This window comes from Urocitellus parryii, chromosome 3, assembly GCF_045843805.1.
Source record: "Urocitellus parryii isolate mUroPar1 chromosome 3, mUroPar1.hap1, whole genome shotgun sequence".
NCBI lineage: Eukaryota > Metazoa > Chordata > Mammalia > Rodentia > Sciuridae > Urocitellus > Urocitellus parryii.
In genome coordinates this window covers 206903896-206919212 of record NC_135533.1, presented here as the reverse complement: position 1 = coordinate 206919212, position 15317 = coordinate 206903896, and the positions used below count along the sequence as shown (strand labels likewise).

At 32.5% G+C, this 15317-nt stretch overlaps 1 protein-coding gene across 1 annotated transcript in view; it reads left to right on the top strand.

The window, feature by feature from the left end:
• LOC144253829 (A-kinase anchor protein 9-like) overlaps positions 1–15317 on the top strand; it is a 130628-nt gene that overhangs the window by 101291 nt on the left and 14020 nt on the right. The window contains exons 22-32 of the mRNA XM_077796495.1: positions 862–1094; positions 2098–2217; positions 5075–5251; positions 5616–5720; positions 9094–9273; positions 9660–10694; positions 12394–12534; positions 13012–13497; positions 13895–13958; positions 14084–14205; positions 15049–15240. Coding sequence (XP_077652621.1) covers positions 862–1094; positions 2098–2217; positions 5075–5251; positions 5616–5720; positions 9094–9273; positions 9660–10694; positions 12394–12534; positions 13012–13497; positions 13895–13958; positions 14084–14205; positions 15049–15240 — 2855 coding nt within the window. The remainder of the gene's footprint in view (positions 1–861; positions 1095–2097; positions 2218–5074; positions 5252–5615; positions 5721–9093; positions 9274–9659; positions 10695–12393; positions 12535–13011; positions 13498–13894; positions 13959–14083; positions 14206–15048; positions 15241–15317) is intronic.

Sequence of the window (15317 nt, the reverse complement as noted above, 5' to 3'; positions counted from 1 at the left end):
ATTTTACATATAAGGAAACCAAGGATCATCATATTGAATATCATGTAAAACAAAAGAGGCAAGCTAGGATTTGAAGACATAGTCTGTTTTTAGTGCTAACCACACTGCCTCTCACATGTCAGTGAGATGCACATACATGTGAGCATGCAAAAACAACTCAGTAATATGGATCTAATAAGGAGTAAGAATAACAGGAAATTCTGGGTATAGTCTTATTTCTTCTTCTACAACTCTTCCTTGCTTGTTTAAAGATTTACAGTGATTTTTTTGTGTATATTATGTATACATATGAAAGTGATCTGTGGGTTTGGAATGAATTAATTTTTGTGTGAGGTAAATAAAATGTTCTTTTTCTTTTTTTTTTTTAAAGAGAGAGTGAGAGAGGAGAGAGAGAGAGAGAGACAGAGACAGAGAATTTTTAATATTTATTTTTTAGTTCTCGGCGGACACAACATCTTTGTTGGTATGTGGTGCTGAGGATCGAACCCGGGCCGCACGCATGCCAGGCGAGCGCGCTACCGCTTAAGCCACACCCCCAGCCCCCAAAATGTTCTTTTTCTATGCTTAAATTTTATTCAATTTTGTTCTATTCTTAATAGTGAAAAGTGGCTTTTTTTGTCATTTGCTATGTTTTTACAAAAATGGTGTTTTTGTGATGGGACTTTCTTTTTGTTAATTCTGCATAATTTTAATAATACTAGTGTATGTGTAGCAGTAAGATATTTTGTTATTTTTATAAGAGAATATTTACTTTTTAATATGGACTTAAAATATTTCTCAGCCTTTATTTCATGAAGGTAAAATTTACTGGAAGCACCATTAATTATAATTAACTCTGAATGCTTTTGCATTTATAAACAGAATTACTACATGAGACAGAAAAAATAATGAAGGAAAAGCTAGAATTGCAATGTCAAGCTGAGAAAGTACATGATGAACTTCAAAAACAAATGAAAGCTTTAGAAACAGATGTTGAAGAACAAGTCAGTTGGTTTATAGAGATGGAACAAGAAAAAAATGCTGAAGTAATGGATTTAAGACAGCAAAACCAAGCACTAGAAAAGCAATTAGAAAAAATGAGAAAATTTTTAGATGTAAGTATTTGCAATTTGATATTGATTTTTCTCAGTAGAATACTATGTGATGCTGTTCTATATTATTTTAATTTTAAATTATAGGGACTCTTAATATTTTTGCTTATGTGTGTATTCCACCAATGGAGAGAGTATTCCAATAATTTATTATGTAACAATCAAAATGAAAATAGTAAAACTAGGGCAGGGAATGTAGCTCAGTGGTAGAGCACTGCTTAGCATGAATGAAATGAGGCCGGCCCTAGGTTGAATCACCAGCACCAAAAAAAAAAAAAAAAAAAAAAAAAAAAAACCTAAACAACAACAAAACTTGTGCCACTAGCTTGTGAATAAGCCCTACTAGTTAATGTTCCAAAATTCATAGTTAATCTTCTACTAGTCTCTCATTTAACCAGTAGTCAAAGCAGGTAAGAATTCCAAGAGCTAATTGTCTACCATTGTGTCCACCTCAAAAGATGTGAACACAGGTAACAACAGTGTGGCACTTGGACTGGAATAGTTGCCAAGCTTCCATTGCTCTCTTCCGAAAAGATGTTAAATCTTTAATTTCACATGGATATTCTTCTTTAAGATTTCTTAGAAGCCAGATTTTCTCTTAACATATCAGAGAATTAGAGTCTTATACTATTTATAATTTTAGGTATAAAACTTAAGATTAAAGAAATTGATTTACCAGTTTGTTTATTTGCTTAATGACTGAGTTAGCAGTGTAATTTCTCCATTGTACAAGTACATTCATTGATGGGGGAGAATTATTTCATTCTGAGTTTAACATTACCTAAATGAAAACAAATGTACTTCAAATAAATTTTAAGTATTTAAATTTTGTGGAAGAACCCAAATAGGTAATGTATCATACCAAAAATATTTTTGAATCTTTGTGACTCCATGGTCATCAGTCCTTTCTTTTCAAACAAACTTAACCTATAGCTAAAGAGAGATAATAGGTTTAATAAATATTTTTTCTTCAATTACTATTGTTTTTATTATTGTTCAATTTCAGGAGCAAGCCATTGACAGAGAACATGAGAGAGATGTGTTCCAACAAGAAATACAGAAGTTAGAACAACAACTTAGGGTTGTGCCTCGAATCCAGCCTGTTGGTGAACATCAAACTAGAGAGGTAAGAACTTTATTGGTATTGCCTATTTGTATCTTGAGTGTGAAGTAAGAGTTATATTATGAAAAACTTAAAAGTGAATAAGGTATAAATCTTAAAAATCAGGACATTGAATATTACTTAAATGTGAGGAGGTCATTAACCCTAAAAAATGTTTGTATTGGACTAGGGGTTATAGTTCATGGTAGAACACTTGCCTAGCATACCTGAAGCCCTGGATTTGATGCCAGCACCATCAAAAACAAAAAACAAAACATAAAAATGTTGTACCGAAATTTGGAATTATTTCCATCTTTATATATTTTCTAGTATTAAATAAACTTCTCTGCCTAATTCTCTACTCCCATCCCAACAAAACTGATAATTCTCTGTAGTCACTCTTTACTACCCTTTCTCTTCTCTTTTACAGTCCACTACAGTGAAGTTTCCAACATCTTTTTCTTGGAATTTTATACCCCTTAGTATATTTAAACTGTTCCTATGAAGGTTACCCAAAGCCTCTTGGCTGTATCTAGTAATCACCTCTCTGTCTTTAATACTACTCAACCATTTGGAGACACTCATTACAGTCTTCTATAAGTATCTCCTTCTCTTGACTGCTGTGACACACCTACTGTAGAGTGTGGTCTCTCTCCTCCAGTATTTATTTGTCTTCTGCCTACCCAAAATAAATGAGGGGTGCCTCATGACTTAGTCTTAGAGTCCTCATTCTTCCGTTTTTACATTTTCTTCCCAGTCATCTGTAAATTGCCCCACAGTTGTTCCTTTATTCCTAACATCTCTGTTGAACTCTGTACTTGAATTTTCAACTGCCTACTCTGTCTCCACGTAGATGTCTCATTTTTAACATATCCAGGAATCATATTCTTGGTTCCTGATTAGCCTTTATCAAAAAGACAAGAATAAAATTATTCCTTCTTCATCTCAATAAATGTTGTGCCTTCTAAATCATCTTCTTTGCTAAGTTCTAGAATTCTTCCTCAGTCCCACTCCTTCTCAGCCCTGATCCCAAACCATTAATAGATCAGATTTATACTACATCTTTTTATTCTTTTCACCTTTATTCATTTCCCTGTGTCTTAGTTGTCATTATTATTTGCCTATATGTGTGAGGTGGCCTCCTGACCAGTCTCCCTGCTTCTACTCTGTCACTCCCACTGTCCATTTTCCTCATACAGAAAACCCTACATTTATTAAACAAATGTTACATGGGAAATATTATACATATTTATACATATATCACATATATATTTCTAAAGATGGCTTGTCCTGGTTATAAAGAGATTGTGCTTGAGATAAGGCAATCCCAGTGTGGATCATGGCTGTGCTATGTAGTAGATGTGTGACAGTAACTAAGCTACTTAACCTTTCAAATCTATTTATTCATTTCTAAAATAAAGACAGTAATAACTCCCACTGCATAGCAGTATTAGTGTGGCCCTTAGTGAACACTTAAATTCAACTACTATTATTTCTGAAAGTAATTTTATTGCTGAAAATTATCTACAATTTCTAAGAAGTTAACTTGATTCATTTCTCTTAAAAGTACCTCAATGAAGTATAAAATGCCTATAAGTTCATTGTAATGAAATGTTAAATCTGCTAGAATAGAAGTCATCATTCCCCTTGTTTGTAGTCATTGCCCTTATTTCTAACAAATGTATTTTTAGCTTTTGAAAAACAGTGACTTATTCATTGAAACTCAAAAGATAATTCAAGATCTAGAACTTTGACTGCCATTTTCTACTATATAATTTTTTAAAAAATATTTGAAAGTTGACCTATCTCGTTCATGAAATTTTAAGGTATGTTTGAGTTTCCTCAGGAACACTGTGACCCATTTGTTCTCTGCTTACCCTGCCAGAACTAATCCCAGCTTCTGATTTTCTGAAGACCCAAAAATTCCAACTGTGAATACATATTATAATATGCCATTTCATTGTACCTGTTTTATAGCATTTTCTCATGAACTTAATCCAAAACTTAGTCAACCTATTATTCTCAGTAGCTTTATTACTGTTAAAATTTAATCCTGTAATTATAATTAAGCTTGCATTTTTTCAAATGTTCTGAATAATGATTGTCATTTTGTATAATTGCCTCCAAGTATTTCACTGAATAAAGGTAGTATTCTTTTATTTCTTACCATCACTTATCTTTTTAGGAACATCCTCTCCCTCTTGATCAGAACTAATTTCATAAATTATCTTATTAATCCTTCCTGTATTCTTCTATCACAGAGCCATTGAATTGAAGGCACTTGCATGTCAGTCTTCAGGGATAATTTCTGGGATGTGTCATCATTTATTTTGGATGCAGGAGAAACTATTAAGACACTAAATGTACAGCTCTCTCTTACCACCCATCCTCATCTCTATTCTGGGATGGTGCAATGTATAGATTGAAAGTGCTTTGTAAATAACTATTATCAAAAAGTAATTCATGAAAGATTTTTTTTCAGGTTATCTTACTTCACATTCTGAAAGCAAGTCAGTAAGTACTCTACAAATTTGCCATCTTTAAGGACATAGGTCTTAGTATGATTGTACCATTACTAGATAATTCAACATTATTCAAAATGTGGTTTTCCCCTCTTCTTAGCTAAAGTCTTAGTCTTAAGAGAAAGAAATTTTTCTAAAAAGGGTTGAGCAAAAGCAATATTTGTTGTTTACTAGTGCTGCCTAGTTCTTATCAACTTGGGAACTATCAACCTTTGTTTGAGATAATAGTTGCTATCCTTATAAAAAATGAAATTAATATAGCATTTCAAAATTTTTTATGAAAAAAATGATTTTTGAGATGAATTAAAAGTTATGAACTTTTCAAATTTTTAGATTTTTTTTGTTTATTATATTTTCAGGTTGAACAATTAACAAATAATCTAAAAGAAAAAACAGACAAGTGCAGTGAGCTGCTTCTATCAAAAGAACAGCTTCAAAGAGATGTACAAGAGAGGAATGAAGAAATTGAAAAGCTAGAGTTCAGAGTGAGAGAACTGGAACAAGCCTTACTTGTTAGCACAGACAATTTTCAAAAGGTGTGACATTTTGAGTTAACTTTATTAAGTGTTTTAATGAAGAAAAGTTTGATACACAAACATCAGAGCTTGAATAAGAAAGCTTGAGGGTGGGGGCAGATGGGAAAGAGCCTTCATTTTTATCTGAGAAATGCATTTTAAGTGTCAAAAGTTCCTGTTTGACTCTATGAATGTATTCAAGACTGAATATCTGTAACTTTTTGATATTTACTAATGTAGAGTTTGTCCTCCTAACTGGTCAGAGAGAATTGCAACTTATCCAAAAGGAAACACAAACACACACACACACACACACACACACACACACTCTGAATAATCAGTATTTAATGTCTGAAAATTTGAGAACATTCTTATATATTTAAAGGTAGAGGACCAGAAACAATTTGGAGCCTTAGAAGCTAAAGCAGAATTGTCTCTAGAAGTGCAACTGCAAGCTGAGCGAGATGCTATCTACAGAAAAGAAAAAGAGGTAACGACTTTTTTTTTTCTTTCGTGTGTGTGTGTGTGTGTGTGTGTGTGTATTAGATGTAGATGGGCAAATATCTTTTGTTTTATTTACTTACATGGTTCTGAGGATTGAACCCAGTGCCTCACACATACTAGGCAAGCGCTCTACCACTTTATTTTTAAATGACAAAATATGTTTTGAGTTATTTTAAAATCAGTTACCTTGAAAATATCATTTGAACAAAATAAAGTTTGATCTAAAACCAAAGTATAGGGCTGGGGATGTGGCTCAAGCGGTAGCGCGCTCACCTAGCATGCGTGCGGCCCGGGTTCGATCCTCAGCAGCACCACATACCAACAAAGATGTTGTGTCCGCCGAGAACTAAGAAAAATAAATAAATAAATAAATGTTAAAATTCTCTTTCCCTCTCTCTCTCTCTGTCCCCCTCTCTCTCTCACTAAAATAAAAAATAATAATAATAAAATAAAACCAAAGTATAGACTTTCTCAATTCAGTGCCTAAATTGATCTTCAAGACAATAAACATGTGAACTGATAAGCTTATGAAGGAAGTGTATTCCAGGTTGAGAGGATAACTAGTGTGAGCACCTTGAAGCAAGAAGAAATTTAGAGAGGGAGAAAGGACAATTTAGCAGGTATGGGCTGAGTGCAGAGGACAGTGGAGAAATGTAGTAGTTAGGACAAAAGGCAGCATCTCTTTTTTCCTGTTCGTGCTATGGGCATTGAGTTTTTGCTCCTCTCTACTGTGAATTTGGGTTTCCTTGCTTTCCTTTTTCTTTTTAAACTTTTCCCTGAGAATTGATAGTATTGTTTTACAACATATGAAGCTTGTGCTTAAATTTTTGTATATTTGAAAGGAATTAATACTTAATGATTTATCTTAAATACTGAATAATCTCCTCCCCCCAAAAAATGAACCTTCACAACTGGATCTAAAAGTAGTGGTAGTTGATTAAGGATACTTGATGTAGCTTACTAGTTGTTTCTCTTCATTTGTGTGTGTGTTCTGGGGCTCAAAGGGCCTCACACAAGCATTCCATCGCTGAGTTATTTCCTTAGCCCTAATTCTATACATACATACATACACACACACACACACACACACACACACACAGGTTTTTTTGTTTTTGTTTTTGTATTTTGAGATGGAAGCCATTAAGTATAGTGCCAGGCTGACTATAAACTCCAAATTACAGGGTTCAAGCAATCCTCTCACATCAGCTTCCTGAGTAGCTGGGACTACATTCATGTGCCACCATGCCCTATTATTTTTATTATCTTTTGAATGTAATATATATCTACTAACACCTTAATTTCCTGAATTAAGTTTCTAATAAACATCTACCTTTTACTCAGGATCATGGTACTAGTAGTATAGAACTATAAGAAACCATAGAGAGCATCTGTTAACTGACTTTCAGTTTTTACAGATAGAGACCCAGAGCCAAAGATGTTGAATGAATATATACAGATTAATAACAAGCTGACCTTCATTTACTTGCTTTAAATAACTATAATGAGTATTCTATCAGAACTCACTCCCTTACCTATAACTGAATAATGGAGGTATGAATGTAGAATTAAAACATATGTCTTTTAATGAAAATAACTTAAGCATTCTATCCTGAAAACTAGGCAAATGTTTTCAGATGTCCTGTTGAGTATAAACATAAACATATCCTTATGTATCAGTATAGTTGAGACGTTCAAATACTCCCAAAACCTAGATTTGTATAAAACATTTTTTTGAAAGTTCATTAGACTATTTAGAAATGTGGGATGAATAAAAAGAAGAAAACAGCTTCTTATAGGAGAAGGAAATATTGTGGAGACAATAGTTATTTTGAGAAAAGGATTAGTAAGTTTTAGCTCTCTGTAGAACTAATGAGCTCTAGTTTATAGATAGCAATAGTAAATAATAGTTAACTTTGCTGAAGGCTGAGTGCTAGAAAGTATATTAAATGCATTGTCCCATTAACCCTTAACACTCTCCCTGGGAATAGGTTCTGTTCTAAAATCTCCTAATTTGCCAATGTGTGACCTGATCCTTAAGAGAGGTTAGTACTTAGTACAGACAGAAAGAACTGATTCTGGAACCCTATGATGCTATGATGCCAGAACACTTGTTAGTGAAAAATGTTAAAGACTGTCATTCAACATTCATTATTAAGCTGTTTCTGAATGTAGAGCACTTTTGTTCAGTTGTGAAATCAACACCAGACTTCAAGGAATATGCTATCTAATTAGTGGAACATATATAAGTTTTTTTTAACATTTTTTTAAAGTTGTTGATGGACCTTTATTTTATTTTTTGATTATATGTGGTGCTGAGAATCGAACACAGTGGCTCACACATGCCAGGCAAACGCTCTGCCACTGAGCCACAACCCCAACCCCTATACTTTTTTTTTTAAGAGGAAAAAAAAAACACTTAAAAACTAAAATAAGACTCAAATAGGTACAAATCAGTGTCATCAAAATAGTCTAGATATCAATTGGTAGAAAAGTAAAACAAGTTTAAACCTTTCTAATGTTCTTCTGGTTTGGGTGTTGTTATAAGACAGCCTGAAACTAGAGTCTGCTTGAATAACAAGAATGTTCCATAGTGTCATTTGGAGAAACTAAAGTCTGATGTGATGTCTCAAGTTCAGCTACTTAAAATAAAAATGTTAGTACTTTAAACCAGTCCTTCTCTGCATATGAGTCAGCTGGGGATCTTGTTAAAGTGCAGGTCTTTTTTTTTAATCTTTTTTTTAAAATTTTTAGTTGTAGAGAAACTAAATACCTTTTTTTTAAAAAAATATGGTGCTGAAGATCAAACCTTGTGCCTCACACATGCTAGGCAAGCGCTCTACCACTGAGCCACAACCTCAGCTCCCAAAATGCAGATCTTGAGTGCAGCACAAGATTCTGTGCATCAAACTTGCTCTCACATGATGCCTATTCTGCTGCTCCAGAGACTACACTTTGAGTAGCAGGGCTTTTAAGACATAGAGCTAAGAATTTGACTATTAAGTGATGTCACAAGGAAAAAAAAGGTCATGTGAGGTGGGGCAGCAATTTTTTTTCTATAAAGAGATAATAAGTTTTGCTCCTATGTAGTTATAATAAACATTTACTAAGTCCAGATCTAAATAATACTCAAAGAACACTAGTAAGCAAATAGATTTGCATGGAACTTATTTTCTGTTCATAATTAAATTTTTGAGATCTTTTATGAAAATATTTCAAGAATTATTGATCTACATTATGTCTAATTTTTTTTACTTGTACATTGTAGGAAATGTATTTTTTATAAGACTTAATTGAAACAATGTTGTGAAAAATGCCATGTCATGAATACATCCAACTATGATGGTTATTTTTGTCACTAGGATGAAATGGAGAAATTGAGATTTGCCATGAAGGATCCTGAGGCTATCTCTACTCATGACCAGCAAATGCTATTTGGGAAATTTGCTCAAATAATACAGGAAAAAGAGGTAGAAATTGATCGATTAAATGAGCAAATTAGAGACTTTCATCAACAACTTAGACTTACAACAGATAACAAGGTATACTCATTTAAAATTGGTTATTATCTGAAATCTAATATAGTTAAATAGAGTGATTAGCTTTGGATGCCATCTGTTAAAGACTTAATTCAGTATTTTATCCTTTCCAATAAAATGTACTAATGTTGACATTTTCCTAATAGAGAATCAAATACTAAAAGCATAAGCCACTTATGTTTAATAGAACTTCCAGAATGATGTTCTAAATAAGGTCTTTGTTTGATGTGATAAGGGAGGTGTTGGTCTATATTGAAAGTAACATAATGTGTCTGACAAGCATACAGCTTTTGTGCCTGATCATCTTTAAGTTTTTACCCTAAAATAAAACAAAATTTTAAAATATGAATACATACTTTTCTGTGTTTCTCTTTTTCATTAACTAATAGGATTTTGAAGAAAAAAATGAACTGATAAGGGATCTTGAAGCCCAAATAGAATGTCTGAAGAGTGATCAAGAACGTTTGAAGAAAAATAGAGAAGAAGAAACAGACAAGCTCAATGAAGTGATTGAAAAACTTCAGGAGGAATTGTCATATATTGAACAGAGTATGTTGGTGGATACCAGTTCCCCCTCAGAACAAGAGGACAGCTTGAAACATCAGTTGGAAAAGGTTATAGCTGAAAAGCTGGCTTTGGAACAGCAAGTAGAAATCACTAATGAAGAAATGGCCTTCACAAAAAATGTACTTAAAGAAACCAATTTTAAAATGGATCAGCTAACAAAAGAATTAGTCAACTTGAAGAGAGAACATGACCCTAAGGAAAAAATCCAAAGTATACCAGATGAAAGTGTTAGCATGACTATAGATGATATCAGCAAAGACCAACCCGAACTGGAAATAATCCATATTGAAGATGTTCTTAAACCCCCTGAGAACAATATGTATCTCAGATCTTTTGAAGAAAGCACAAAAGTTTCCAAAAATTTGGAAACAAAACTGCTACAGCTTGAGAGCTCTGTTAGCGCAAAGGACTTAGAACTTATCCAGTGTTATAAACAAATAGAAGACTTAAAAGAACAAGGCCAGTCTGAAACAGAAATGCTTCAGAAGAAGATTGTAAACCTACAGAAAGTACTTGAGGAGAAAGTAGCTGCTGCTCTTGTAAGTCAAGTCCAACTTGAGGCAGTTCAGGAATCAGAACTTGAAAAGGAAAATATGCAGGATTTAAATCAAATAACAGAAAACAAGATGGAGTCAGATATGTCTGCATTAACCTTGAGAATATCAGACTTAGAAAGACAAGTGATTGAAATGCATACTACTTTGATTTCAGAAAAAGAACAAGTAGAAACTGCAGAGAAAAATGCTTTGGAAAAAGAAAAGAAGCTGATAGAATTGCAGAAGTTATTGGAGGACAGTAAGAAAAAACTAGAAGGAAAAGAAAGGAAAAGAAGCCCTCACGGAGATTTTGTTCTCAAGGTTAGTTTTATATTTGAGTTTTTCACATAAATACCCTAAGAAACTCTTTTTTTTTTCCTTTGCTTATTAAGCTGATTGATAATTTACTAAGTCAAACAGTTCTGCTGACACCTACCAATTTATACATAATGGGATTTTATTAAAAAAAATACTGTTCTTAAAGAACTTTAGACAAACTAAGGAGTTTGTTTGAGCAAAAAGTGCTACATGCATTGTGCAACACTCAGAACCAGAAGAGATTCAAACAGTTTCACTGTGCAACAGTGGGTGGTATTTAGAGGCAGAACTCACAAATAAAATTCAGAAATTGCTTGATTGGTCATGGCTAGACCTTGTTTGGATGTGATTTGATTGGTTGATTGCCTATGATTGGCTGAAACATAGTTGCCTACTATCATTGGCTGAGACTTAGTAGTTGATTATACTCTGTTCATTTGATTTCCTACCAAGTTACATTGCAGTTTCTTACACAGAAACTCAAGGTATAGAGACCAGATTAAATTTAACACTATAGGGTCATTTTATTATCACTAGAATAATGGGCCCAAATTATATTTTGTGATCTTCAAACATCTTTATTCAATCAGGGTTGTCATTAATTAGAACAGTTCAAATAAATATGGAAACACTAAATTTAGCAAATGTCCTCTAGAATTTCTGTGGATATTTTCCCCCTTAATGTACCTCTACTAAGTATGTTATGTCATCCTCTCTTTTAAGTACCATAGTGCACCCCATAATCATCACCACCACAGTAATGTATATTCATGAGTATTCTATACATTCTAATCTTGCACCGAAGACAGTTTATTAATAGATGATTTTTAATTAATACCAGCACAATTTTTTTTGGTTGGGGGAGAGCTTCATAAAATGGTCATACCACACTTTTGCAAAAACAATTTTGGCATAAAATCTGTGAAAGTTATGTAGGTGAGATACAATTATAAAAATATCAAAATATATTCATATTGAATTAATATGAGTAACAAGTTATTAGCTTGGCAAATTTTATGCCTCATAATAGATTTTATTCTTCTTAGGAAAAATTTGTAACTGACCTAAGTCTACTTACATAAAGATCAGAAATTGCAGTTATTTCTTAGTGTATGACAGACATGACAAAGACTTTTTTCCTTCAAGTTCCCTCTCTTAATAAACTTATAATTTCAAGTACCAGAAGTTCAGTCTTATCTGCCCCAGAAGATTAATTGATACATTGGGATTTTATGTCTACTTAATTTATATTGGCAAAGGATAATAATTTCATTCACTATACTTTTTCTTCCTAGCTCATTGGAATTGCATATTACTGTAGGTAATAATTATTAAAATATTAATATAACTTTTTAGGTATAACTTATAATAATTATCTTTGAGCTGATATCTTTTGAGGAAAGTAATATAAATATGAAACTTTTGAGTGGCACAAAGAATATTTTTATCAATAATTTATAAATGTTTTATATATATATTAATGGCATGATTTGTCTTTCATTCCCAGAAAATCTTTCTTATTTACTTAAGAATACAAAATGATGGGTTCTTAAAATGTTTCACTATTTGTTGAAAGAGCATTTATCACTAAAACCCCTAGGCAGTCAGTCTTGGAAAAGCTTCATTAGAATGTGTAAATGCTTTGAACTTAGCTTTTTTTTAAAAAAAAGGTGTATTTCTTATGTTTTTTACTGTTATCCAGACAACTACTGAGTTAATAAATGCCAGTGGAGAAAGTGGATTTTTTGAAGAACTTGAGGCTCTTAGAATCGAGTTGGTGGCTACCAAAGAAGAACTTGCCACTTTCAAAGAAAGGACAGAAAAACTTCAAAAAGAGCTTTTGGTAAGACAAGTAACATAACTCCTAATTCATTCATTTCTACCCATCTTAATTCCCTTTCAAAATGTCCTATAGAAACAAGTCCAAAGCCATAACTTAAACTAAATTTACAAGTCTTTTTGAAAAATTCCATTGTTATAAATCTATTCACCATCTCCTTGCTTGTTTTGCTAGGAATCTTTATATTAGAAGAATGCTTTTAATCTCTAGTCTTCTAGTAAAGGAAGCGGAAAAACTGCTGTTACAGAGAACTTAAATCCCTTGAGAAACAAAAGTAAAGGCTAATAAAATTATTTCAATTTTGTAGTAACCTGTGACCATACATACATGCAAAAGTATATATGTATTACAGTTTCCAAAGTGTTTTTCCTATTATTCTGAGGCAAGTGAACATATAAATGAAATTATACTCTTTCCCTCTCCACTGTAAGTTCCTCATTTGATGTGCAAGATTTTCAACTTAATTCATCTGTGTTTCAGGTAAAAGAGACCAATATGGCATCTCTTCAGAGAGATTTAAGCCAAGTTAAGAATCAACTTGATGAGGAAAAAAAGAAATTATCCCACTTCTTATTAAAAGAGGATAAGTCTGAAGTACCAATAAACAGAAACATCTGCTTAGAGCCACTTCCTATTGAAGTAGGTAAAAACACTGCATCCCAAACGGACCAAATACTCAAGGTCAACATGAGCAACCAGACTCCACAAATTCTTGTTAAAAATGCAGGAATTCAAATTGATGTACAGACTAGCTGTTCCTCAGAAAAAGTCTCTGAAATAATTAGGCAATTTACTGAAAGAATTGAACACATACAAGAACTTCATGCCGCTGAAATTTTGGATATGGAATCCAGACATATTTCAGAAACTGAAACTTTAAAGAAGGAACATTATGTTGCTGTTGAGTTACTGACAGAAGAGTGTGGTACATTGAAGGCAGTGATACAGTGTCTGAGACCTAAAGAGGTATTTATTTTGTTGTTGTCATGTGGGGGGAGTTTCCACTGTTGTCAACAAAATTTAAGCAAAAATTTTAAAAGAAATTTGGGAAATATCTCTTCTTTATACTATTAGAATTTAAATCTCCCCATTGTATTAGATAATAGAGTTCTTATGTAAATTTACAACTTGTTATGGTTCCTTAAATAATATCTCTTCTTACTATGGTAATATCCATAAGGAAAAAATTATAGACTTGTTATAAATCATAGATAGTTTCATTTCAAGTATGCTTAGATTGAGTTTTTTTCTTTTCTTTCCTTTTTTTTTCTTTTTACAGCATTATAATAGCAAAATAGTTCATTGGGTTCTGTTTTTATTAAAACAAAAATATTTATGTATGTTGTTTCTTTTTTCTAATTAGGGATCCTTGATGCCTGAACTAACATATTCTAATGCTTACCAAACTAGAGAAATATATTCCAGTGGTAAGTTATATAAAATTCTGAAATGTTTATAGTATTTGATTAAAACGTGTTATTTTTGTTTGGAGAGGGTATTTTTTATTTTTGTTTGTTTGTTTGTTTAACAACAAATGATTGTTTTATTTTAGATTCTGGATCAGACTGGAGTCAGGGAGTTTATCTTACACAAAATCAGGGATTTGACACAGCATCAGAAGGACGAGGAGAAGAAGGTGAAAATTTAACAGAATCATTTCCAAAGAAAATAAAGGTACTAAAAGATAAATATTACTGAAACATAATATATTTTAGTAAACTTAGCCTGTATAATTTCTATGTTGAACATAGTAGTTTATTTAAAGTTATATACTGGATCTCTGATATAGCAAGAAAGATCGAAGGAAGGGAGAGAGAGAGGAAGAAAATATGCTGCCCTCCACTCCCTCCTTTCTTCCAGGATTAGTGACCAGATCTTTTTGTCAATTCTCTGTTAACTAGATATTGAGGAAAAAGGATGTTGGAAGTAGCATCCCTGGTTGCTCAAACAAAGTCTAGTACAGTCCACCCATCAAATAGAAGCAAAGGGTAACACTCACCTCATGCTTCAAATGAAAACAGGCTAAAATAAATGACTTAAAAGAAAAAAAAAATCCATGAGAATCTATTTCATTTTATTCCCATATTCCACAGATAATAAAATACAATATATTAAATAATTATGTTATGAAGATTTTAAAAAATAATTTTTATTATTGGTGTTTTTGTTTGCCAAAATTATAAAAGCAGTCTCAAGGAGTGGAAGTTTTTCTCACAGTATTTCTTTTGGTCAAATCAATGGCTAATCATTAAATCTGGGAAGAGTACATTAGCTAAACTGAAGGAACTTAGAGATGAAAGCTATGGAAATCATAGACCATCTATTGCAATTGACTTAGCTCTCCACAGGAAGAAGGCATTTAGTAAAGGTGCCTGGAGTTTCTTTTCTGCAGTTGCTTTTCTAAATCTATTTTGCTTCATAATGCTATATTGCTTAATATTTATTTCTTTGTAGCTCTCATTTTTTCAGTATTTGGAGAAGTTGTCATAACTTTGGCTTTTGGATTTTGGTTTCTAGGGATTACTGAGAGCTGTTCATAATGAGGGCATGCAGGTGCTTTCTCTCACTGAGTCACCATCTGGTGATGGAGAAGATCATTCTATTCAACAGGTTTCAGAATTTTGGCTAGAAGAGAGAAGAGCTTACCTTAATATCATCTCATCTCTTAAGGATTTAATTACCAAAATACAAGTGCAAAGGGAATCTGAGGTACTCAAAGAATATTATATTCTATGTAGCATTGTTATTTTTAATGACAATAATGAACTTTGTAAATTAAATTCTTT